The 25,311-nt window shown below is 43.8% G+C and overlaps 5 protein-coding genes across 10 annotated transcripts; 2 read left to right on the top strand and 3 right to left on the bottom strand.

Annotated features, from left to right (window-relative positions):
- Positions 1–1,118: 1,118 nt before the first annotated feature.
- Positions 1,119–7,787, bottom strand: mlh3 (mutL homolog 3 (E. coli)). Of its 4 annotated transcripts, XM_035611402.2 has the most exons (12): positions 4,793–7,784; positions 4,534–4,665; positions 4,371–4,450; positions 4,181–4,285; positions 3,983–4,067; positions 3,822–3,890; positions 3,620–3,728; positions 1,963–2,122; positions 1,834–1,857; positions 1,665–1,743; positions 1,407–1,558; positions 1,119–1,309 (listed from the first exon to the last, which is right to left on the bottom strand). In XM_035611402.2, the coding sequence occupies exons 1-12, from the start codon at positions 7,326–7,328 to the stop codon at positions 1,238–1,240; spliced, it is 3,603 nt and encodes a 1,200-aa protein (XP_035467295.2). In that variant the 5' UTR covers positions 7,329–7,784; the 3' UTR covers positions 1,119–1,237. The 4 variants fall into 4 exon arrangements, 3 of the variants coding, with proteins under 3 accessions (XP_035467295.2, XP_035467296.2, XP_035467297.2); XM_035611403.2 differs by lacking the exon at positions 4,534–4,665 and having other exon boundaries at positions 4,793–7,785; XR_004785457.2 differs by lacking the exons at positions 1,119–1,309; positions 1,407–1,558; positions 1,665–1,743; positions 1,834–1,857 and adding an exon at positions 2,931–3,077 and having other exon boundaries at positions 1,984–2,122; positions 4,793–7,787.
- A 482-nt stretch (positions 7,788–8,269) lies between these two features.
- On the bottom strand, positions 8,270–9,555 carry acyp1 (acylphosphatase 1, erythrocyte (common) type). The gene is made up of 3 exons (XM_035611419.2): positions 9,456–9,555; positions 9,201–9,288; positions 8,270–8,641 (listed from the first exon to the last, which is right to left on the bottom strand). Exons 2-3 carry the CDS (start codon positions 9,279–9,281, stop codon positions 8,426–8,428), a joined length of 297 nt encoding a protein of 98 aa, XP_035467312.1. The 5' UTR covers positions 9,282–9,288; positions 9,456–9,555; the 3' UTR covers positions 8,270–8,425.
- Positions 9,556–9,611: 56 nt separating this feature from the next.
- LOC118286735 (zinc finger C2HC domain-containing protein 1C-like) lies at positions 9,612–12,668 on the top strand. The gene is made up of 3 exons (XM_035611410.2): positions 9,612–9,786; positions 10,489–11,950; positions 12,122–12,668. Exons 2-3 carry the CDS (start codon positions 10,601–10,603, stop codon positions 12,251–12,253), a joined length of 1,482 nt encoding a protein of 493 aa, XP_035467303.1. The 5' UTR covers positions 9,612–9,786; positions 10,489–10,600; the 3' UTR covers positions 12,254–12,668.
- Positions 12,669–12,816: 148 nt separating this feature from the next.
- LOC118286732 (serine/threonine-protein kinase Nek9) lies at positions 12,817–20,758 on the bottom strand. Its single transcript, XM_035611405.2, has 23 exons — positions 20,570–20,758; positions 19,962–20,139; positions 19,810–19,865; positions 19,658–19,728; positions 19,441–19,546; positions 18,699–18,830; positions 18,492–18,602; positions 18,302–18,366; positions 18,157–18,207; positions 17,853–18,045; positions 17,226–17,370; positions 16,916–17,116; positions 16,722–16,768; positions 16,449–16,610; positions 16,249–16,357; positions 15,992–16,153; positions 15,592–15,759; positions 15,460–15,513; positions 15,146–15,333; positions 14,905–15,063; positions 14,685–14,789; positions 14,547–14,600; positions 12,817–14,444 (listed from the first exon to the last, which is right to left on the bottom strand). Exons 1-23 carry the CDS (start codon positions 20,756–20,758, stop codon positions 14,265–14,267), a joined length of 2,886 nt encoding a protein of 961 aa, XP_035467298.2. The 3' UTR covers positions 12,817–14,264.
- Positions 20,334–24,469, top strand: LOC118286739 (hepatic lectin-like). 3 transcript variants are annotated; one of them, XM_047327254.1, is made up of 6 exons: positions 20,334–20,477; positions 22,289–22,408; positions 22,592–22,855; positions 22,946–23,103; positions 23,894–24,036; positions 24,192–24,469. In XM_047327254.1, exons 1-6 carry the CDS (start codon positions 20,372–20,374, stop codon positions 24,337–24,339), a joined length of 939 nt encoding a protein of 312 aa, XP_047183210.1. In that variant the 5' UTR covers positions 20,334–20,371; the 3' UTR covers positions 24,340–24,469. The 3 variants fall into 3 exon arrangements, with proteins under 3 accessions (XP_047183210.1, XP_047183211.1, XP_035467309.1); XM_047327255.1 differs by lacking the exon at positions 20,334–20,477 and adding an exon at positions 21,135–21,244; XM_035611416.2 differs by lacking the exon at positions 20,334–20,477 and adding an exon at positions 21,892–22,187.
- The last annotated feature ends 842 nt before the right edge of the window (positions 24,470–25,311 follow it).

Below are 25,311 nucleotides of genomic sequence, written 5' to 3'. Positions count from 1 at the left end.
GATGGTGGGGGGTGGGGCAGCATCATCTTTCACTCCCATCACAAGAAATGAGTAGTACGACGTCTGGACTTTTACTCCTGATAGGTCCCTGTGATATTTTCTGTTAAATCCACAACTACAAATGCATGCAAGAGATGTTGAACCCTCGCTGCATTCAAAAAAATAAAATAGTTTCCTTTATCATCACTCACACGTTAAGTTGCTTCTCATCACTGCAGAACATGTGTGAATATTTAATCACGCATTCTTTAACTAAATGAAAGAACATTATACAAGTGTATATGTATGTATATGTGATTTCCATCTATTGCCAGTACATTAGCATTAGGATACAACTTTGCTCAGGTCTGGACCCTACCCCAGAACAATTTGCAGAATATAATCTGAACTGGGTTAAAGACAAAAAGACAAAGGCGACTTCCAACACAGTGAACAGACAACTGCTACATGGAAACGGAAGGTTAGTGGACATGTTGCAACGCAGTCGTAAGATATGACAAACTCTCTCAAAATGATGTTTCTGGTTCTTCTTCTTCTTCTTTAATAAAATTATATATTTTCTGTATATTTATGCCAAAATTGCAACATTAAAAATAAGACTGGATCGTGTCTAGCAATAAATAAAGCTATTCCCAATAAAATGTAGAATCAAGCTTATATTCTGCGAGGGTACTTAATAGAGCAAATCAAGTATCTATTTTTATTCATTTAACATTTAGGTTATCACAAGCAATCTAAAACCATATGTTATAAATTTTGTGTCACTTTATTAGACATTAGAGTCTGATCTCATATTAAGGTATCAATATAATATGGGTTATTGGGCCCAGTGGATGTGAGGGTCTGTGTTAATACGGTTATATAAAAAATGCCATGAATATCAACCCAACCCATTACTCAGAATTAAATGCATGATTACCTTTGTGCCAGCAGTAAGTTGATGCTGAGAGATCATAACATCCGAACAAAAGTTTGATAAAAATATTACTATCACAAGCTTTTTGACAGATTGTAAAAGTGGAGAAGCATGAAAATACATGAAACGCAAGACACAAATTATATATGAAGAGAGTAATATGCTTAATGTTTGTGTGCAAATCATTGGCAGAGCAGCAAAAAAAAATGCTATGACGTTTTTATTTGGAAGAATTTGATAAATTTAGACGTTTAAATTAAGTTTGTTTTGAGTTACAATTCATCTTGCTGCCAACAAATTACACATAAAAAACACATCCGCTTATCCATTTCCATATAGTTCCCATGCTTTGTGCATTCTTCTCAGCTTTCGGAGATTTGGTTTCTGTAATTCCTGCAGAGACAAGAATGCTTAGTCACCACCAGATTGCTGTGCTGTGCTGTACGATGCAATTTAGTCCAAAGTTCACTGTGCTACGACGTAAACGTACCTTCTGGTCTTTGTCCAAATGGAGGATGTCTACGAGGGGAATAATGGACGGGCGGCCATGGGCACACTGGAAGGGCAGCTGACAGGAAGATAAGGACGCTACCAAGCTGTGGCATTCATCTCTGCTCAGGCTGTGATTGAATTTGACGGCACCTGTTTAATGCAAACGTGCCGTAAAATCACAGGTATAAAGATTTGAACCTCACCAACTGCAGAAAAACATGAAACTTAATGGAGGAGAGAAGTCATCTTACTGTACCATGGCATGCTATGGAGGCCAGCACTTTCATCACAGTGAGAGGCAAAGATCCTCCCACTCGACCAGTCGTGCGGAGTAACTGAAACCATAAAAGAAACAATGCAGTTTATATTTTAATCGAACGGGTAAGAAGAAGGTTTAGGAGGTAGAAAGACACTTTCAATCTCACCTCAATCTGCTCTCGAAGATACTCCTGATGTGAGATTAAAGAAAAATGATAAACAGACGGGAACACAACTGAAAAATCATCCCCTTGCTAAATGAGCAGATACAGTAAATGATCTTGACACTGTCTCACCTCAACTATAGGCTTGATTGCAGATGGTCTGCCCCGCCTCAGCTCATTACTCTCCCTTTCCATGAAGCACAGTGGCACCTTCCCCACAAATACTTGTGGATCGGCAGCCTGTGAGAACTTCACTTCCAGGCCCAAGTTCTGCAAATGCGCCTGACAAGACCTGGAGGAGGAATATTCCATTAAATATACAGGAAAGATTGTTACACATCATAATCAATATTATAATGTCTGCGATATGAAATACACAGGTTGGGGGGAAATGATTAGCTGTTACACTTGTCAGCTGACTTGTCAGTAAAGACCTAGGCAATACAGAGTGTTAGTGACATTACTGCTGGTTAGCTGGTGGTACTGCATACGCATGTCCCCCAGTGGTGTCTGTTGCAATGATCCACTTTAGGCTCGTAGTTTGTTTTAAAAAACACTCAAACTTTAATCCAATGATATCACAAGATGATGTATGGAAATATAATAACAAACACGGACACGGTATAAAAACCGCGTGACTCCACCGCTAGTCGATCCTTCACACACCAAAACTTGCACACTTTCAGACTACCTCTCTTTAAGCGACATTAAAGTTGTCCCCTTCATTAAAACAAGCCTCTTCTTAATCGGAACAACACATAATAACAATAACTGTTAGGAAAACACTATGAAGAACTATAAGAAAAACAACAAGTGATATTTGGCTCGTACAGAGTAATGTGAATATAGATTTTGGCAGAACCGTCACATCCTGATCCAAATCTGCCATATACCTTGCTTGTGCCCCACAAACTGACCACCCAGGAGAGCAGTTCCCCACCAGAGACAAAGCTGACTCGATGTTTTAACAACACAGAACAAGAAAAATACATTCAACAGAAGCAACATGTCTACTTGAGTTTAATAGATTTAACTGAGGCATTTTACACTATTATTACAGGCTACCACGACATGAACATTTGAGTAAAGACACTACTGACTGTTGACGTGAGCTGCAGAGCTACGCAACAGCCCTGAGTCAAGACAGGGTTGAAATCGGGCTGCGTCACTGCACCCAGCCTCTTCTGTCATCTTAACTGCTACCATCCTTCAACCTCATTGACAACATCTGCTGCTGGGCGTCTCGGCTGTTATACAGAGCAGGACAGCAGGCTGTTTAACCAGATTGAGGCAAACTGCAGAATGAGTAGTAAATCCATCAACCAATGACAACACACCAAAGTAAAAAAAAACCCACCAGAGCCCTGCCGACATATCGGTTTGCTGATCATATCAGCCGATAGGAGCCTTATTACACTTATACTTGGTTATATGTGGGGGGATTGGGGGGGGTTTGATGATGACATTTTGGGAATCGTTGCCATTTTTTAAAGAATACATATTGCTCTCGTAAATCCTTTACTCCCTAATATTGGTATTCGCCCCCGAAAATCCTTATCTTCGGGTTCTGAAAAACATCTCAGTATCCTAAACACCTTCACCAACACATAACACACACAGATGCTGATTGAAGATTGATGGACTGGCTTCTGACAGCGACTCACGTGTCGGATGTATTGATTTGATTAACTCTATTTTCTCAAAATTACTTTTCCATTAGGCCAGTCAACGAATTTTACGGGCACTCGTGGTTTTGTACTGTACACGTAGAGTGAATGAACAAACTCACCTGAGCAGCCTCGACTCCCCTTCTGTCACACTTATCTCAAGAGGTGGTAAAATGTTTGACGAACGCAAACGTCTCTCTCCTGATGCGTCCGGGTCATCCTCGTAGGAATCTGTAACAGCACATACAGATGTGACCAGCATCACGTCAACATTGTTCATAATCTAACATGTAATCCTTAATAATTGCCTTGTTTTGTTTTTACCTGAAACAAGATTTTCGAGACGAACTCTCTCGTGTGCAGCGTGTTGATCCACCAGCACCAGAAGATTTCCTGCGTTTTTTTGAGATAAAGACGTAAAGATATAAAAATGCACGATGTGGGTAAAACAACAGATGACTAAACAGTGAAGTTCCTGTCTGTACCCTCAGTTTCAGTGAATGCTGCAGGTTCCTCATCTCTCGTATTGATAAGACACGCAAGAAACTTCTTATCCACTTGTTGAATAACCTGTGAGGTAAATAAAAGCAGGCACTTCAATATATCAACGAGGGCAAAAATGTTGAAGAATTACAGAGATCTTCCTGTCAGAATTTTTCAATGAAACCCAAAGAGAGGCGTGCCTTCATTGACTGAATCATGGCCTTGGAAAAGCGGTACGGAAACAGGATGTTATGGATCTTCACAGCCAGTCCATCAGCTTGCACACTTGAAATGTCCACACCGACCTGTGGGTAATGAATTACAACCATAAAAAAACAAAACAACCATAAGCTCACTGAGGCATTTTCACACAAAGTAAACATCATTTACCGCAGGAGGTCGGACAAACACGGGATTACTCCACTTTGAGTACAATGAGTAGAGTGAATTGGAGCTTTCGCCACCATCGTCTGTGAGGGCAGACGAGAGCACACGTAAACACAAACAACGAGCTGCTATTCATTCTGTTCATTGTGTAGGTTGGCGCCCTTACAGTCTAGAATCAGGTCCATCTGTGAAGTACTTCTGTCATCAAGCCCTGAACTAATCACTCTCTCTGTCCTGGATTTAGGCAGGAAGGGCAAAACTAGATCCGCCTGAAAAGGGTAACACCTGTACTCCATCCCTACACGAACACGGAAGTACAGGTGAGCTTTCTAGTGGCTGAAGTTGATCCACATGAGAGCAGAGACGGCAAATACTTTTTCTACGTTAAATCAATCACAGTGAAGGATATTCTTGTTCTGACTCACCCGTTTCAGAGACGACACTAACAGCCATATTGGTGACATCAGACGTACATGGCACTTGTGTTTCTTCCGACGGGTCGTCATATTTGCTGAGCCCGGTCACTCTGTTGACGTAGACCGTCTTTCCCACAGATGTATCGTAGTGATGAAGCCAGTCACCCGACGACGTATCCTCTTGCTTCTCAACCAATTGATGGACTGTGTCGCAGCCTGAGACCGGCTCAGGATTCGGTGCAGTGTCGCAGGGATTCTTGTTGTCGTCGTTGTGGTCCCGTAAAACATTACCACTGCTGAGACAGGTGTTACTCTGTGAGGTAGTCCCAGACCCAGTGAAACCCACTGGATCGTGTTGTTTCAAACGGCAGAGTTTAGCTGCCAAAGACCTTTTGCCTTCATCGTGACCCGAAGCTGGTTTTAGCTTGGTGAAAACGGAGAGGGCTGGTGGGCTTCGGAGACTGATCTGTGTCTCATTGTTCCTCTGTGCCTCTGTATCATCACCATCTTTCTGGCAAACCAACAAATTCTGGGGGTTCAAGCTGAGGCTGTTTGTCTCAGGGAGTTTAGCACTGTTCTGTAAACGAGTCTCCAGAGAGGATAATTTAAATTCATCAGACTTACCAAATATTCTTCGAAACTTGTCAAGAGATCCAGACTCATTCCACGACAACCTTTGACAAAATTCAATTCTGGGGATCTTTGAGGGAACGATAGAAGCCAAGTCGTTGCAACGTCTCTGAGAACATCTGCCGTGGCCTGCAACAAGTGAAATTTTGCACTTGGATGCAAAGGATCTCTCCTCTCGTTTCTGTGCTAGATTTTGCTGCTGAGTCTGCAGACTCTGATGAATGAATGGATCAGACAGACTGATTTTTCTGTTCCTTATCAAAGACTGCCCATGTCCTACTGCACCCTGACAATCGGGTACTAATTGCTCATTACCGTTAACGTCAGGCTGGATTTGGTCAGTGATGCTGTTCGGTAAAGTCACATTGCTGGTAGAGGTATAATTGTTTAACTGTATTTCTTCTGTTTCTTTTGAAAGTTGCAGTTTTTCACTCTCTGGTTGTCTGACTGAACTTGACTTGCATACAATCTGAGAACCGTCCTCTACTTTACTGAATGATTGCTCCTCTTCTTCCAGTTGAGCGACTGCACACCGTGGCTCATCCCTACAGTCTTCGTATACACAGTGATCACTTTGTATCTCTTCCGAATCAGCGGCAGGTACATTTCCAGCCTCGTCTCCGGCCTCTTGACACTCCACCAGACCAGACTGCTGGCAAACGCCATCCTCTGAAACACAGTCGTCTTTAAGCGCGCGATGAACCGACTCAGATGCCAGTTTAATTACAATACCGTGATCTAGTGTGGGAGCACTGCCGGTCGGCTGACTGCCCTTGTTCCCCTCTCGGGATGCGTTGTCAGGACGAAAGAGTTCGGGAGGCACGCGGTCCAAATCATCTTGAGAAAGCACAGCCTGCAGATTCTCCCTTCTCAGGAACGCCTTCACCGCCTCCTCGGTGCAGAGCAGAACGCCATCCCAATCTTTGAACTCTATCAGAGTCTTGGCAGGCTCCAGACAGATGTCGTACTCGGAGTATGAGCACTTGATGTTGATGATGTACACCCCGTGCAGCTCTTGGCCTCGTTTGTGTTTTGGACTCCTGGCCAGCGGCTGCCCCTCTGGACTGTCGCTCTTCTGATTCCAACTGTTCAGCCTTCGGAGCAGCAGGTTCAACAACTTGTGTATCCGTGTTTTCAGCAGCAGTCTGCCATTCACGTACAGGAACTGCAAGCTGCTGTTGTAGTGGCCCTCTCTGCAAATGTGACCCGCCACTTCAAACTGCCCGTGCGCGTGCACGACCTCTCCCAGTTTCTGCGCTCGCTCGGTGCCGCGCATCTGCACGAACCGGTGGTACGTGTTCTTGGCTTTGGCGAGCTGCACCATCATGGCCCCCGTGCAGTCGTTCTTCAGGGTGAAGGACACAGAAGGGTGCATCAGAGAGATCGCCTCCACCCGGTGTCTGATCCTCTCGCCCTCCAGGACGGCGTCCACCCGCATCCGGCGCACCGGCATGCGGTGGAAGAAGTTGCACACGGCGACGGTGGTCCCCGCCGAGGGCCGAGCGGTCTCTGCCTCCATCACCGCCGAGCCTTCGCCGTTCTTGAAGACTTTCACGTGTGTTTTCACCGATGACCTGGACCGGGAGGATATTTCAACGAGCGTGGCCAGAGACATTATACTCGCCAAGGCTTCTCCCCGGTAGCCGTACCACCGGAGGTTGTCCAGGTCCTCGAGGGAGCCGCACTTGCTCGTGTGGTACCTGCTCCCCACACGCCGCATGTCCTCGCCGCTCATCCCGGCACCGTTGTCGACCACCTGGACCCTGAGCGACTCCATGTCCAGCCGGACCCCCACACAGGTCGCCCCCGCGTCGACGCTGTTCAGCACGAGCTCCTCCACGCACTGCTGGAGGGAGGGGACGGCGACACCGGAGCGAAGTTTCCCCTGGACTTCTTTGGGCAGATATTTTATCATGGTGTTTATTTCACCCCGTCTCTCACCTGCCCTGCCCGACTACACAGTAATGAGATGGACACTCAACTGTCTAAACTGGCAACCTGACGTCCGGCAACATTAGCTCAACGCAAGCTAGTTCCTTAAGTTCACCCCCCAAAAATACGAATTTGAACCGAGACATATTCAAAATAACAATAGTAATCGAGTTTAAAATCAAAACCTAAAACCATGGATTAAAAACAAGACTCAGCTAATGTTTACAGTCAACGTTTAACATCAAGAGAGGACCGTAGCGACTGACGCCGGAAGCTAACAGTGCCATCTTCTGTTGCGGAGGACACTTCCTCCTTCCTCTTCTCCTTCTTCTTCTATTGGCCATTGGAAAAAACATCCATCTTTTAATTTGCATACCGCCACCTACTGTTTGAAGAGTGTCATCTCACGTGTTTAAGAGACAGCCACAGTTTCGGTATGTTATTAACTGCCCCTGCCAGTTCATAGTCTATAAATATGGATTCATAAGTATTTGGTCAGTTTCATTGTGATCCCGTGCCCGGACAGGGATCATCTCAAGTGTCTTTTAGAAATAAGCTGCCAAGAAGCTGTACTGATCAGGACTCAGCATTTCTGTAAAAGTATTTGCATAGGTGAGTCCTTGCCAAAGGAGGGGAGCAGCATTCAGGTGAGTATTTACGCGTTCTTTCGGACTCCCCTCAGACTCCTTTTTTACGAAAGCAGATGAAGACACCGGCGGATGGACTCCAGTTTGTTTGCAAAAAAAGATCTATAGTTACCGCAGCTGTAAATGATGTGGTCCCCTCTGATAACCACTCAATTGTTTTCCTCTAAATGCTCTTTTCTAGGTTAAACTATTGTGTTACAGCTGATGCGCAGTCTTTCAAAAATTTAACCCAGCAAATATCCCATCATTGCTGTTACTAAAATAAATATTCAAACAATTAATTTTTTTTTTTCCCCATTTATTTGTATTGTAGATGTCAAGGAGACCTAAGATATTTTCAATTCAATATATGAGGTTGCATTCCAACCAATAAAAACACTAAATAAATAACACATCTCCACTTAAAGTTAATATTACCGGCACAATCTATGGGTTATTTTACTACATTAAAAGACGAGTGTTCTAAGTTGTCAACCATCTTCTCATTCTTGAACTCCGCCTTGCTTATGTGTGACTTGGGGCTCCCAGTGGATTTCAACCATTCTTGCATTTCTTTCACCCGGCTACGTGGCCCTTGTAGCTGCCCCTGGACAGTTCCTGTGCCCGTGTTTTGGACCCATCCAACCAGACCAAGCTTCTTTCCCTCTGCCTGGAGAATGAAACAGATAGAAACCAATGAGTATTATTTAAAGGTGTTGGCAGACCAGTCACCAAATTATCAATACTATCAATACCAAGCCTTCTATTAACCACTGATAGCATCAATAGGGTCCATTGACGAAAAAACAAATCGATCCCTTTAATATTAGATCATGTTCCGAGCACATGGACACTTGTTGATGCTGCGCTTTCTGTTCCTCTGCTGCTCCTGCGTTCAATGATCTCCTCATTAGTTTGCACAATTATTTGTTATTAACCATCAAAAAATGTCTGGTGTTTTACAAGCCATGTGATCATAATAAAAAAACCTAAAGTGATTCTTTTTTAAAATACTTAAAAACGTAGCCTACTAATGAAGCACATAAATCATGACACAATGTCTCTCCCCTATGAATATGAAATATCACCATAAGCATCGACATCACTTACATATTGTTTGATACTGAATCATGAATCCATGTAGCACAACACTAAGAAAAACGTATACATGTGTAAAAGCTAGAGAATGTAAACATTGGAGGTAATGCCTAACTTTGAACTGAACTTACTTGAGTGTACTTCCGAAAAAACACACCCTGAACTCTGCCAAATATTTCATAATCCACCGACATCAGGTCTCCTTCGGACATGTCGGACCTGCGAAAGGGAGCGACAGTATTCGAATGTGTGCAGGTGCTACATCACAGCTACGAGCTATGCTAACATGATCCAAACCACTTGCGGCCTAGATAATTAGCAGGTTTAGCGTCACACTCAGACCGGATGAAAATAGAGCGGCTGTTCCTGTGTGTTGATAAAATCACCTGGATATCGTCGGGACGCTGTACAGTGACCGGGCAGCTGAGACAAACCTCCTTCTGGAAACATACGGGACTCACTCTGCCCCCGGAAGTGAGGTTTAACCTTAAGCGACCAATCAGAGAGCACCCCCGAGAGACGCTTGGTTTCTAGGCAACGAGTGTAAACGTTGGAAGGAGCAGTGACACCGATTTTCAGACAAACAAACTCGTGTTTGCTGTTCAACGGGATCGTGACAAGGACTTTTCATCTCATTCAGACGGCACACAACAAGGCCAGTCAGCTTTTGATTCGAGGGATTTTAGAATCACAGTCACAAATTGAGAGCGTACACTGGTAAGTAGAAAGCAGCTCGATATTTCCTGACATGAATGTCTTCCATTTTGTATCCAAAGAAAACATGAGAGGTCTTGGTCTTTTGTGAAAGTATTGTGTTGCTGAGGTTTCTCACTGCGTGCTCTTTTTAAATGATTGCTGCTCGTGGAATGAGATGAGTGTAGACTTGACAAAAAAAACTTTCATGTCATGAAACTGCAGGTATTAAAAGGGCTCCATTACTCTGAGAGTAATGACGAGACCTCTCGTCCACATTGGCTTTAAAGTCGAGCGTGACAGTTCATTTTTTAACTTTTAAACCGGCTGATCACAAAACAATGTGTCCGCTCATGGTCAACTTACTCTCATGCTCTGGGGCTGTTGACACGTCGTCATCACCAAACCTCAGCTGCTTATTAGTTAGCTAATAAAGACAGCGTTATTCTTCTGCCAAAAGCTTCAGGATTAGCCAGTATGTGGACGCAAAGATCTTTTTTGGTTTTGTTTCCAAGGCCAAGAATAAAGGGATAAGTTTTCATCTTACTCGGCTGCTTTTTTTCTGCATTTGCTCCAACCTGAAGACTGATTAGTGTGACTGACTTGCTTGTGTTACTGGTTTGGGACACCTGTTCTCACAAACAGTTGTGCACGTGAGATACCACACAAATGTCACCCATTTTCTTTTAATCTTGCTATATTTTTCTCTTCTTTTTGCTCCTATAGAAGTGGGAACTAAAACACTCGTCAGCGGTGATGTGGAGGGCTCCGCGTTATTTTGCAAACAGGTGACAATAGGTCAACCTCAAAGACACGATCTTGTATAACAGATGAAGTCATGAGTACATACACAAGAAGAAGACTCAGTCCTCAAAGGCAGCACAACATAAGAGGTCCAAGACAAAGCAACGATACTCAAGCACAACATGGTGTTGCACCTATGAGGAGAGTAGATAGAGTAGACTGCCCATTTCCAAACAAGCCCGTTATCCACAGAAGAATCTTCAACCACAGGGCACAATACTCACCTGATCTTTATGATCTTGAAAAAATGACCATTACAAAACAACCAAGAGGCTATTTTTTGCCCCAGGGACCTCATTTAGATGGGACCAGAGAGACCGCAGGATCCCAGCATCGAAGGAAAGACCTACATAGACTGTGCAGTGGAGAACTGCAGATCGTCCAAGCAATTCACGCAAAAGAACTGAAGCTGCAGGAGAAGCTGTGCAGGGTTGAGGACAAAATAAGACAAAAGATCAGGAGGGATACTGTTGAGGCTGCTGCAGGTAATGATGAGATGAAGAGGGAGGAGAGGGGAGGCAGGGGACAACCAGAGAGGGGAGAAGCTAGGACTAAACCTGGGCCGTCTGAGCTGCACAGGAGAGAAGCAGTGAGAAGCAGAGAACTGTTGATTCAAGAAATAAGGCAAGAGGATGTCAAACAACTTGGGAAGAGGCTAAATCAGTGGGATGAGGACAGAATGAGGGATACGCATGAAGAAGACGAGGCCAGGTGGAATAGAAGTGAGAGAGAATATGCAGGGCTTCCCCAGTCCAAAGGAAATTTGATTAAAGGAACTCATAAAATCACTGTCGGCAAGCAAAGAGTGAGTGGAGAGCTGAACACGTCAAGATGGGAGAACGTCAAAGAGCATGCCAGACGAAAAGGGTATGAAAGGGATCATCGCGTTTGGGGAGAAGCAGCTTTGAGGCCACAGGATGGAATAGAGAAAGGAAAAGAAAGAGAACAATATAAGACATCAATAGACGTGACAAAAGAAAAGAAACATATGGAAAGAACATGCAAGGACATGTACGATGCACAAGACATCCCACAAATAAGTCAACACAAAACTACTGACAGACTTGCAACAGAAAACCACGGAGGTGCGGAACGTAAAACACAGAGGGAATCGTCTCTCCCACCAATTTCTAGTCCTTCTCACTCCGGCGGAGTCCAGAAGGAGCAGCTGGGGCTCGAGGACATCGCAGACGCCAGCCTCCAGCTCCTCCCGTGCAGAATCTGCAACAGGAGATTTGCAAGTGAAAGGCTGGAGAAGCACATGCAAGTCTGTCAAAAACTTGAGCAAAAACAGCGTCAAGTCTTCAACTCTTATGCAAATAGGACCAAAGGATCTGCCATGGAGGAGTTCCTGAAAACCCACAGCAGGAGCAAGACTCCAGAGGTGAGTGAATTACATTTTTACCTGCACAAGGACAATCAAGTTCCCAGTAGTTGCATCATATTTTGTTTTTTCTTATCCCCACATTTTTAGGAATTTAATGCTCAGTTAAACATTTATAAGTGAGAGCATGCTGTCTTTCATGCAGTAGGCATTTGATTGTCTTTTGCTCAGGTTTTCCAGAAAAAGAAACAAAGGCAAACCGACGAGGCAAAAACAAAGCGCGTGCAGCAGAGTCGACCCCCAGCTGGAACCTCGCTGCCGAAATGGTCCAAGGGATCGGCCTACATCGATAAAAGAAATTGAACAGGCAGGCGCACAAATGAGAAGTGGTAAGGATCCAGGGCCTGGTGGCTTTCCCATCAAAGTTTATAAACTTTGTTAGTTATAATCCCAGTTCTTCATTAAAACGGCAAAGCTTCTCTCAGGTGCAAAGCATATCGACCTGTGAGCCTGCTCTCCAGTGATTATAAGATTCTTGCAGATAGGCTTGATAAGGTCATTAATTAATACACCCTGATCAGACGGCATTCATCTCATGGCGATAACTTTTTAGTAATTTATGCAAATTTTTTGATATTATATATATATATATAAATCTGTGAATAGGAATTAGTGTGTCCTGTCATTGTGGTGTTGATTGATGTGATAGTTGTTGTGACGAGTAGATGCATGTCAGGAAAATTAAATAAAAGGATTTCAAAATAAACAAAATGGTCGATGTTAGTGTCTTTCTCTGACTAATTTCATTAATTGTTGTTTTATTTTTTCAGATTATTGTGGCTCTTTACATGTTTTTATCAGTAAGTAGCAATAGTTACAGTATATTATAGCATATATTGTGGGAAATATTGACAATATACACATACCAAAAGACAGCTGTTTTATTTATGGCTTTTACAGAAAGCAGGAAGCAACACTGTGACCAAAGAGTCTTTCTTTATATAACAGTTACATGTCCACAATACTTGGAAAACTGTTGGGGGGAGTAAACCTCATATTAAATGCTGTCAAAAAAAATCACCTAAGGCATGGCTAAGTCATATTTGCTTTAACTTTGGTTTCAATAGCATGTAAGGTACTGTCTGTATTTAACATAGCATTTTACAGATGGTTATCTGTCCGCAAGTTACTAGCTTGTCAGTTAATTATGATAAAAGGTTTTTACACATATATTTGTTGTAACACACACACACACAATAAACAAAACCAACAGATCTCAAACAAACAAAAAAATATATTTGCATCCGCAAATTATTCTTTTTTTCCCTCCAACACATTTCAGGAAGTACCAAAAACAGAAAAAATGTTTTAAAAAAATGCAATAAGAAAAAAGACAACAACAACAACGTAAGAGCTTCAAGGTCAGCTGTTTAACAATTGCTTAAAGACCCATGTTTTCCACGTGTTCATACATAAAGAAGAAAGGCCAACCAACGGCAATTCAAGAGACAAAGACGGAAATAAGAAAACCTACTTGTTAAAAAAAAATTAATCAGTAGTTTCGTGTTTCACACAAATTCTCTTTGTAAGACAATAAAACAGGCAAAAAAATTTTTAAGTATTTATTTGCATTAGATAACGAGAATATGTTTGCAATAGCTAATAGTCTGATGAATATGACCGTTTTAGAGGCTATGCTGTTGGCACTTTCAGATGAAATTAAACTAATTACCAGCTAAGTGATATTAAAGAAGGTATGTTTTCACATTAAAAGGCCAAGTATGGACAACAACATACTGGCTGCAAGGCTGAACAGCTAACAAAAAAAGAAGACCTTTACTTTGGATGCATTAGGAGATTGTTTCCTATTTGCATGAGCTGGTCTCGCCCTTTACGTGATCAATACGAATGTCGGACTCAATAAGGACTGACGCCTCAGTGCTGACATCGCTAAAAGTCAATAGTTATACCGCCGACACATCGATTTACCATTCATATTGCCGAGCAACACTATGACCAGATTGTCTCTCGCGCTTGTCACGGTCCAATGCATTCATGTTGAATCCAGCCAACATTTCAGTCTGTGGAGAAACTAGCTAGATCACTGCACCCGGGTGAACACAAGTGTGCATGTGAGAGTGTGCAAGGGTGTTACGCAGTATTACATACGCAGTAAAATGTAATCATGCAACCTAAGCGCTCTGCCAAACAATGTAAACTGTAATGTAACCATTGTGAGCGGACATGAGGATGCTCCGTGTACTGCACCTCTGACCGACCCTCCCACTTCCCACCTAACCAGCTTCTTATTTCAGTATGCGGTGTGAGTTGTGACACTGCTCCCATAATCTGGACACCACCTGTGGGCGGAGGCTCACACACTGGCCCCTGCGGATCTGCTCCCGTGGTTTGAGAATCCACCTCCCCTTCCCCCGACATCCCCGGGCATACGATCGGAGTGATGGTTGCCATTATTGTCGCGCCCTGCATCCCGTAGAGCTGAACAGTTGATCGCCGCCCAGAGCCTCTCATTCTCCTTCTGCTGCTCATTGACCTGTAGGCGGCAAGAATTACGGGTTCTGCTGTTACTTGTGCGCAAGGAACAAAGTTGGCTCTGAAGTGGGATGGTACAAAAGAAAAGAAAAAAAGGTCTCACCTGCTTCTCAAGCATCTGGATCCTGGTCTCTTGATGAGCGACCGTCTCTCGCAGCTGCAAATTAAACTGTTTGGTTAAAATACTGGGACACTGGGATGTGCTCATTGGTTCATGATTTGCACTGTGTAGACCTGTTACCTGTGTGACCTCGCTGCCGGCATTGCAGCATGCGCTCGATTCTCCTTTTGTGTAGACGCGCGTCGCCTCCAGTCCATTGATGTTATCACAGCCCATTCGTTTAGTCTGTGGAGACGAGTGGAGAGGAGGAAGTCGAGAGTGGATACGGACAGCCACGTTGTGAAATTTAAAAGTTTGAATTTGGAGTGCATAATTAATATGTAAGCTGTATTGGCATTACCGAGAGGTCTTTCTTAGTGCTGACAGCTGCTGCAGCAGCCTTCAGCTCCTTCAGATCCTCATAAGGCAGAGTGACGTTCTCAGAGACAGAAGAGAGCTGGTCAGGAGTGGACAGCTCAGAGCCTTCCGGGATCGGGATGAACTCTGCGTCCTCGAGCTCCTGTTGGACGAGAACCGCACTGAATTAGAGAACTGTGAGTCTCCATTAGGATCTTTCCATCAAATGATTTATGACGACAAACCTTTCTAAGCCACAGAGGGCAGGAGCTGTCCCCAGTCTGATTGGTCATCGACATCATCGGGGTCTCCATGAAGCATTCCTCTGTATTGTCCTCCATTGTTCCCCCAAGACCTCTGTCACGACCCTCAGTCTCTGAAACAGGCTCCATGTCCAGATCCACTGTGGACGTAGATGCCTCCTGGCCCAGTCCTTTATACACACAATGATAACACACACACACACACACAAAATGCAGACTTGAAAATGAAGACTTGCTCTTCAGACAAAGAAAATGAATACACAAATCAGTGACTAAAGAAAAGCATTTACAAGTACCAACTGATAGTCCACTGCTGTTGGAGCGAATAGTCTTGGAGTTGAGCACTTTCTCTGCAAAGGAGAAAACATATTTGTTATTAGACAGCTGGCTGCTTGCCCCATTATACTGTGCAGGTTCTGATTACTGACCCATTATGATAATGGTGTGCCAGCCACGGCAAGAGAGGTCTGGTACATGATGGAGGGAACCAAAGATGGGCCTTGGCATGGCAGGGCAAACCTCCGAACCAAATCCCTTATCGGGGGGCATCCCGAGTCGCCCATTTCCTGCATTCCCCCATGCAAAGATTTGATTGTCTGCAAAAAAAAACAACACACACACACACACAAAAATTGATAAACACAAAACCCAAGTTTGCAGCAGTCTGTTCAAATTAAAATAGTAACCAAATTCTTGACCATCTTGATTGTTTAATTTCAAATCCATTGTTGTTGTGTATAAAGCAAAATCAGAAAAATTGTGTCACTGTCCAAACACTTATGGACCTGACTGTACACACATAGGGTCCAGAACTGTACGTGTTCTCACCCTCAGTGGCTGCGATGGTGAATCCATCTCCACACGACACTTTGGTCACTATCTTCCCCCCAAAGGGTCCAACGAGCACTTGGACGCCCTGGTGCTTCTTAAAGTCCTTCACGCCCAGCTGACCATACTTGTTGCAACCGAAGGTCATCAGACGACCACGTTCTGTAAAGCCAGAAAGCCTATGAGATGGCATTTCTTTGAACTGGTGACAATTTTTTTTTACTAGCAAGAGAAATATCGGCCTTTTATCACAGTACCATCTATTGCAGCGGTGTGGGTCTTCCCTGGAACTATGACCTGGATCGTGAACCGCGACAGCTGCTTTACCAAGGTCAGTGTGGTGGTGTATGGGATCCCCTGGTAACCCTATTGTGGTGTAAGGAAAACCAACATATGAACACACGTGCATCTCCCAAAGTCTCTAAATGAATACAGTCTGTTAAGTACAACCCAGTACCTCCCCAGGGTGGTTTTTGAGACCGGAGATTCCCTGGTTCAGACCCAGCTTGTTGTATTCATTGTTTCCACACGCTAGGACTTTGCCAGTTTCTGTCAAGTAAAAGGTTCCATCGCTACCACATGACACTGAGGAGATGATGGCACCTTTAGGAAGCTCTACCTGGGAGAACCAGAAAACAGACAGTACTTTTGAAAGTAACGAGATTATTTTATCATATTTTGTTCCTCGCTGGCTCCAATGAGGCTCATTGCAGAATAAAGTGTTACTCACCTGCATCGGGGAAGAGAAGTCATCCTCGCACTCGAGGCCGAGACGCCCTGCAGCGGGAAAATAGAACAATCTTGACAAGGAACACTTCACATGACCATAATTGGCCACTGTCTCCACCTGCTGGCTACAGTTTGAACAGCAAAAACAGACCGGCAGAGGTTCAGAACATCCGGACATACAACAACACTGCTCACCATACTCTCCACAGCCCCAGGAGAAGACTTCCCCGTTCTGAGTCAGGACCACCACATGGTTGTCCCCGCACGAAACCTGACGGACTGGCCGCTCCTCAAAAAACTCCAAAAGCACTGGCTCCAAGATCTCAATTCCCAGCTCTCCCTCCACTCCGATGCAGCCATAATAGTCTGACCCAAACATGTACATCTGGTACTCATCTGTAAAAACAGCAGAAAAGAGGTAAATGTGACTATGTAGAGTTTTTTTTGTTTTTTTTTTAAACCTCCCCTCAAATTCCTATTTTCGCAGGAAGCTTTCTTCACTCACCGGTGACACAGGCAGTGAAGTCCGCCCCACATGCCACCTGTAGGATAGCCTTCCCCTGGAGCTTATCCACCCTCTTCGGCTGCCGACATGAGGCCTGGTCTCCATGCCCCAGCTGGCCCACCATCTTGGCTCCGCCTTGGACATTCTGAGCAAAAAGTTGAGAAAGTTCCTAGAGCTGTTTTTCAGACATGACCTCCGGAAAATGTGCGGACAATTGGGCCCGGGACTAATGCAGCAGGAGATTGTCCGAGTCAGTCACGTTCAGACCAACAGGAACATTTTCACAACATTCTGTGGTGTCTGGGCAGAGCATGCAGGAGGCAGGACATGACGATAATTCCGCTGCAGAATGCAGTGTTTTTGTTTACAGTCATCAACATGCCAACTAGCTCTTTTTTCCCCATACATTTTCCTGCTGTATTCTCACATGGGCTCACAGGCATTTTCCTGAAATTTTACTGGGGTGCCAGCAGGAAAAGTTCCGGAAAATGTCCGGAGCAACATTTGCAGACGTGTGCGTTTTCTCTTATTTAGCCCCACTGGAAAATTTCTGGAAAATGTCCGGACTTCAGTGCATGTCTGAAAGCACCTTTGTAGTGACGCACAAAGAGACTGATGTATACTCACGGCCCAGGTGTACAGCTCCTTTTCCACCGTCACCACTGCAAAGTGACTCTCTCCTGCACACACATGTTGGGCACTGCTGCCTCCTTTAAACATGTCCATCTTCTGGGGGGTGAACTTCCCTCCCCCCCAAAAGTACACCTCCCTTGAGCGCGTGGTCACCACAGCAACGGGGCTTTCGCTCGCCGTACTCAACCTATGGTACGACCAGGACAACAAATCAGATGTATACTACAAATTCATACTTGAGTGACAGAGAAAGGGTTTTATAGTGGGGAATATTTTTTAAAAAGTGTTAACAACTTACTTAGGTTTCTTCATGGCTGAATTTAGAAGGGCAACTCGCTCTTCAAGCTCCCTGACAAAGAAAGAAGTTGTCATGGGTGTTTTGACAATACTCATACTATATTTATTGCATCCAATATTTTTCTTCTTTCTTTCAACTAACTTACTTTCTGCGGCAAGAAATGAACGGCTGGTCCAGAATCTGCTCACACGTCGGCCTATTTGCAGGGTCCTGTGAGAGACGGAAAAAACGATAACAACGTATCACCGACATCCTTCACAGAAGCCAACTTTTTCATTAGCATGCAGTATACTTTCTGTTAGAAACAAACTCCTGTTCTCATTCCCCTCACTCACTTGATCGAGGCACTCGTACACCAGCTTCATCAATGCAGATGAATACACGTCCGAGTTCATATCCATTGTCCAGTTGCCCTGGACTATTTTCACACAGAGGTTCAGAGGGTTCTGTACGGACACAAACAGACTTCATTTCGTCTCGGGGAGATAAATCCAATTGTCTGATTGAAGGCCGTCATTAAAACCTATTTGTAGCAAACCTACCGTCGCATCAAATGTTCTTGTGAGGGTTAAGACTTCAAAAAGTACACAACCCATGGCCCAGATGTCTGATTTGAAATTGTACTTTGCTCCCTGGCACAGTTCAGGTGACATGTAATATGGAGTTCCCACACACTGGATTTACAGAGGAAGAAGAAAAAAAAGCACAGAAGGAAGATTATTAAAACAAGAATCTATAGCTGATGCAGCTATGCTATAAAACTGTGTGGTGCTCATTATACCTCGAATAATGAGTATTTGCAAAGTAAATCCGCAGGTTGATATAGTATGTGGTCAACTGTAACACTGTGAGAGCAGCCAAGATGATGACAGAATACTAACTGTACAAACACTCACTGTTGACCTCCCATTGTGTTGATTGTTATGAACTAAACAAAAGTAACTCAGTTTCAAAGTATTTCAAACCATGAGTTTTTTTCTGGATTTACTGTATCACTTAATAATATAAAATGGACTGTATGTATATACAGCGCCTTTTCTAGTCTTATCTACCACTCAAAGTGCTTTTACAGTATAAAATACATTCACATACACATTCATACAGCGCTGCTATTTACTGCACTTTTTCTGTCACATTCACAAACAGCCATCGGAGGCCATTTTCGGACTAAGTGTGTCGCCCAGGGACACTTCGGCATGCGGACTGGGGAGAGCGGGGATCGATCCCCTCACCCACTGGTCAGCCTCCTGGATTTAAGCTGTTGGTAGGAAAACGGCAACTCACAGTCTCTGCCATGGAAAACTCTGATCCCAGCTTCTTCGCGAGGCCATAGTCGCCCAGCTTGATGAGGTCAGTCTTCGTCAGGAAGATGTTCAGAGTTTTGATATCTCTGCGAGGGAAACAGAACGGCTCCATTATCCCAAAAGTCCTCGTTAGCAAACAAAACAACAGAGAGTCACGTGACCTGCCGGATGACATGAAAACAGGCTGAAGGTCTCACCTGTGTAACACCCCAGCCTTGTGAATGTGGGCCACCGCTGAGGCAATCTGGTACAGGTACCATATGACCACCTACAGATAAAAAATGTGAAATGTTAGGATATAATAGTCTGCTTTGTTTAAAATAAATGGCCTGCTAGGTTGCACTCGTACCTCTTGAGTGAAAAGTTTCCCCTTCCGCTGGATGATTCGATCATACAGATTCCCTCCTGTGATGACAAGGACATTTAGCATTCATGTCAGAGCACTCAAACTAATCCCCGTCACATCTTTCGGAGCGGATGCTTTTGTGTGTGTTTTCTTACCATTGCAGTACTCCAACTCGATGAGCAGAGTGTTCTTATCCACAAAGTGATTGAAGTAGGCGATGATGTTGTTGTGCTCCAGGATGGAGAGGATGCTGATCTCGTTCATGACATCTCTGCGCTCCCTCTCCGACAGCGAGTTCAGGTCCACCTCCTTCCACACCACCAGAGAGTTGTCCTGTCGGGAAGAAGAGTCAATAGGGTACCGACAGGGAAGCAAGCGCGCATATATGTCTCTCTACTGTCACATCAGGACCCACTAACACATCATCTTTTTCTAATACATAAATAGTTCAAAATCCACTTTCTGGAGGGAGGGGGTCGAATGAAAAGGTCTGTTACCCCGCCCCAGCAGCAAGGCGTGGGAAACTCATGTATCTTGTCCACACTCAAGAGTTTCTCACAGGGGTATGGAGACAGGGGAACAGGGGGCGACTCAGTTTGCCAGACACACACTGTGCAGTCAATCACAGCGACGACGATCTGACACACGTCACACACGAGGGTGTTGTCAAGGTGAGCATGTCGGCATTACTTCTGAGTGCAAGGCTTTTTCCCATGAAGGGCACTTGTGTTGCTCCTCTCCTTGGAGCTTCCGCCCGACTCACCTCCGTGCGCCTGTACAGAGTCGCCTCGCCGAACGCCCCCCTCCCGAGGATCCGGATGGGAATGTAGTGCAGCTTCTCCTCCTCGCCGTTGAACGTGCCCGACGCCGACCGCTCGCTGACCACGGACCCGCCGCCCAGATCTGAGTTGAGCGAGTCGAAGTGTCGCTCGTAGTCCTCCAGCAGGGACATGTCTGTGTGCGGGACTCGTCGGCCAATGGCAGTGATGGAAATAACCCGAGCAGGCCCAGGCGACGACTCTCCCTTCTACGAGAGCGCTACAAACACCACGCACACACGCCGCGTCGACGGGGACGGACGGGCCGGTCCGGAGAGGAGCCCAAGCGGAGGCCTCGGCAACTTCTTATAACTGTGCCACGAGAGGAAAACACAACGGCGCGAAATGCGTGCAACTACTGTAGTTGCACAAGTGTCGAGTGCGACACCGCAGCAATTAGCTCGTTCGGTCAACTTTAACGTTTTTCAGAATAAAACGCCTGGAAGGTTAGTGTGCGAGGGTGAACTTTACGCTGAAATCCAAGAGAGCGGATTTCCGCTAACGTGTGGTTGCTTGTTTAGCTTGACTCGCCATGTTAATGAGGAAAAGGAGAACAGCGGCGTCGGACACGATAAGATACTGAACGGTTATGGAAATTTTATTCCACTATGACTGTTTGAGTAAGTCTCTGTCACAAATACACAACTTAGCGGATGTTTGAGTTCGTTTTCACACTCGTCTGGCACTCGACTGAAGCAACAACAACAACAACAACAACACTGAAAAGAATCTCCCATCCGTTCCTGTCGCCGCTGTCGAACCCGGAAACGTTCAAACGTACCGGTCTCCTTCTTGTCTTGAGCTATGTTTCCCGTATTTTAATGACTCTACATAAATAAAAAAAACTGAACCATAAACACAGCTGTCCACCTTTATTTATCAGGTAAAGTTAAAGTGCATCATTGCATGACGCACGTACACAAACATACAAAACTCGTCAGTTTCAGGTTTGTGTGTTGGCTCTTCTTATCTCATGGGCCTGTTTTCACATGTTCTGGAAAATGGCTGAAACTATAGTAGTTTGTTTTCTTTTTCATCTAATTCTGTTTGGTATGGATAGAATCCTCTCACAACCAAGTATGTTGGCATTTTTATGTTATGTTAAATAAGTCTACTACTGAAGTATCAAACAGGTGTAGCACCTGTCTTTTGGGGCAACGCGATCATTATGTAATAATCAAATATAGATCCACAGTAGTAGGAGCTTCTCACTGTAAGGTCAAATATATATACACATATATATATATATATATATATGTATTAAGTCCAACATCTACCTCCCACGTTCCTTATTTCCATTTCGGGAGGTTGCAACCCTGATAAGTTTTTACATTGTAAATTTACTTTACTCTCTTTATGAGGATTGCTTTTTGTTTGTGGGCAGCAGGGCATCACACACCGTTTCGTAATATTGACAGAGCAGCATGCCTCACAGATAAAAGAGACATGCTGGCGGGGTGGGGGAGTTTCCTGAGTAATAGACCATGGGATATCCAGAGATGAATTCATATGAAGACGAGAGCACGGATGGAAAATCATTCCACCACAACCCGAGGAGCAGAGGTTTTGTTATCTAAACATCTTTAATGATGCTCTTACTAAACCTACTGCATTATGATATTTTTGTTCACTTTGCGCTGACATCAACCTGACTGTTTGTTCAGGATCTGTGTACACGGTCAGATTTGGGTCCAGAAGTCTTCCACTCTACCCGCTGGTTATCGTGTGTTTGGGATTGCTGAACACGATTCTGCTGTCAACAGCTGTTGCCATTGGGATTTACTGTAAGTACGTTTGATGATGATCTACCACTAGAATCAGTTTCGAATTTTTTAGAGCACAGTACGAAACAATTCATGAACCAATCCAAGGATGACTCTTATCAAGCTGATCTCATTGACTACCCTTTCTGTACCAGGTGATAGGAATTATAAAAAAATTTACATTTCTATCTCTGTTCATCACAGGTAGCACAGTCGATGAGGAATCCAGCCCCCACCAAATATCAGCACCGGCGCTCATCTTAGAGCAGAAGGAACTCAAGATACTTCGGAGCGAAGTTATCAAAGCGCTAAAAGAGTATGAACAAGCATTAGAGAAGGAACTCAGGAGCCATGAGCAACTCAACTTGCAGATGGAACAGAACAAGACCCTCAGTGACAGCCTCCAGACGCGGCTTGAGACCCTACATGTGGAGAAAGCAATACTACTGTCGGAGACTTCTGAGATCAGTGAGAGACGTTTGCATTAAAATTTTGCATTTCGGAGTTTAACCTTGTCTTCATGTTGCGACTTTAACAAGTTTTCTTTTTTTAAAACAGGGGAAAGCTGCGGACGATGCCTCCCAGGGTGGTTTTTATTGAACACATCATGCTACTTCCATTCTAAATCCGGTTCCTTAAAGACCTGGACAGACAGCAGAGAGGACTGCAAGAGCCGTGGGGCTGACCTGGTTGTGATTGATAACTTGGAAGAGCAGGTGAGTGCAGTATGCTGTGCACCAGAGAGGAAATGGTGACAGGCGGTGATATTCTTCATATTATTATGGACACTGTGCATAAAAATTCTCAAGGAACCTTCACAACCCTGAAAAAGATACAAAAGTATTATTTTTTTTACAATGGTGGATAATAAAGGAATTTGATTTGAATGAAATTATAGTATGAAATTATTTATCTTAATGTACTAACATGCTTTTACAATGTATAATTCAGATTGACAGTGTCAGACCTAATGTTAATGATAACTTCATGAGTGTATGCAACTTCATGAGTATGTACTTTATGTAGCTGTGTTGGATAAAATGCCAGTTACACATACAATACAGTCTACTACAGCGCCGACCACAACAAAGTACATTCTGAATAAAATACCAACATATACTTAAAGTAATAGTATCAAACAAAACACTAAGTATTAGGCTACCTTATACTTATTTGCACTGTATTACACAGGTAATCATATTTTTCATATTGCACTCACTGTAGCCTGATACAAACTGGATAAGTTAGATTTCAGACTTCACTTAGTGGGAAGCGTTGGCTCAGGAGAAAGAGTGGTTCACTCACTAACCAGAACATTGATGGTTATGGGCATGATACCAAACTATAAATGGCGATCTTCTGTATTGCCGTGATAGATATTGAGTAGAAGCGATGTGTAAATGGGTGAATGTGACTTGTACTGTGCAGCGCTATGGGTGGTCAATACTACTTGAAATGACCGATATAAATACAGACCATTTGCCATGTTCCTCGGTTTGCTTTTAGGTAAATCTCTTTGATCACCTACCAAAAATGAATTCTGGCCATCGAGAGTGGTGGAAGGAATCTGGAATTTGGATTGGCATTACAGATCATCAAGCAGAGGGCACCTGGGTGTGGGTGAATAACATGACCCTGCTGGACGGAGGGTAGGAGCTTTTAAACACTCACTGAATGACCGTGAACCTCGCAAACAAATACATTGTCGGTGGTTACCTGCTTTTTTATTGATTACCTGCATATGACAGCTACTTACCAACAACAGCAGAAAAATAAGATATATGTAACTAGAGTCTCACTTTAGGTACTGGATACAAGGGGAGCCCAACAACTATGGATCACAAGGCGAGGACTGTGGAGCAATTGTAAACATAGACAACCCTAGGAGGTCGTGGTTTGATGGATTTTGCCAAAGCAACAGGGAATGGTTGTGTGAAATGGGACCCAGCTAGCTGTGGAATGGATGTCAGAGTGTCCAACAAGCCATGAGGAGAAAAGATGAACGACCAATTTTCCTTCTGATCAAAACATATTGTTTGTATGTTTATTTTCTCATGAATAAAGACATTGATTATACATGAACAACAGAGATTAGATTTTGTAATGCACGGTTGTATGTGAATGTGGACACAAAAGCAATGATTTGAAGTATCACCTACTTTAATATGCGCTCAAGTCATCACAAGGTGTAGCCAATTTCTTTAAAGAGAATCACACAATGGATTTGTTAGAATATTTTCTGTGATAATTAAGGAATGGGGAGATATTTTTCACGTTACATAAAGCTGTATCTACCTCAATCTCAAAAATACATAATAAAGAATGCTTTCTGTTTCTCAGTACTGGTAGGCACTAAACAAGGACATGAGAACATTCCTGAGGGTTATCTTTCAGCGTATCATGAGGTAATTTATAAATTTAAAAAAATAATGATAATAACAATATTTACATATACATATATATTACAACTTACAACAGGTTGTCCTCAAACACAAAAGTGCTGATGTGAATAAAAAGGGAGGTCACCAGCGACCATGGGTGTGATTTGAGACTGTGCCAAGAACTGTCGTTGCTTCACATGTCCAAGAATCGGGAAGCAGTGGTTCAGGGTAACATCTTGGTTACAGTCAAACACATCCTGTGAAATACTTTGTGAATATGTTGAAATATTTGACATCAGCAGAAACACATTCACCGTTATGAAGCATAGGGGTGCTTCATGCAGCTCACTCGCATGAGGCACGGGCAGACTGTATATAATATGAATTGCAAACGCAGTCTGCTGGGAGTTTTATTTTTCCCGAAAAATCCCATAAAATCTCCTGAAGCCAAGAGTATGTAATATCTCCTCCAATGCATTGGAACAGAGGAGTGCTGAATAATAATGGGCGTGGAAATTGTTTGGCCAAAAAATACTAATGCAA

The sequence above is a fragment of the Scophthalmus maximus genome, chromosome 15 (genome assembly GCF_022379125.1).
Source record: "Scophthalmus maximus strain ysfricsl-2021 chromosome 15, ASM2237912v1, whole genome shotgun sequence".
Lineage (NCBI taxonomy): Eukaryota > Metazoa > Chordata > Actinopteri > Pleuronectiformes > Scophthalmidae > Scophthalmus > Scophthalmus maximus.
Note: the sequence above shows the minus strand (reverse complement) of the source record. Positions and strands in the feature narration are given on the sequence as shown.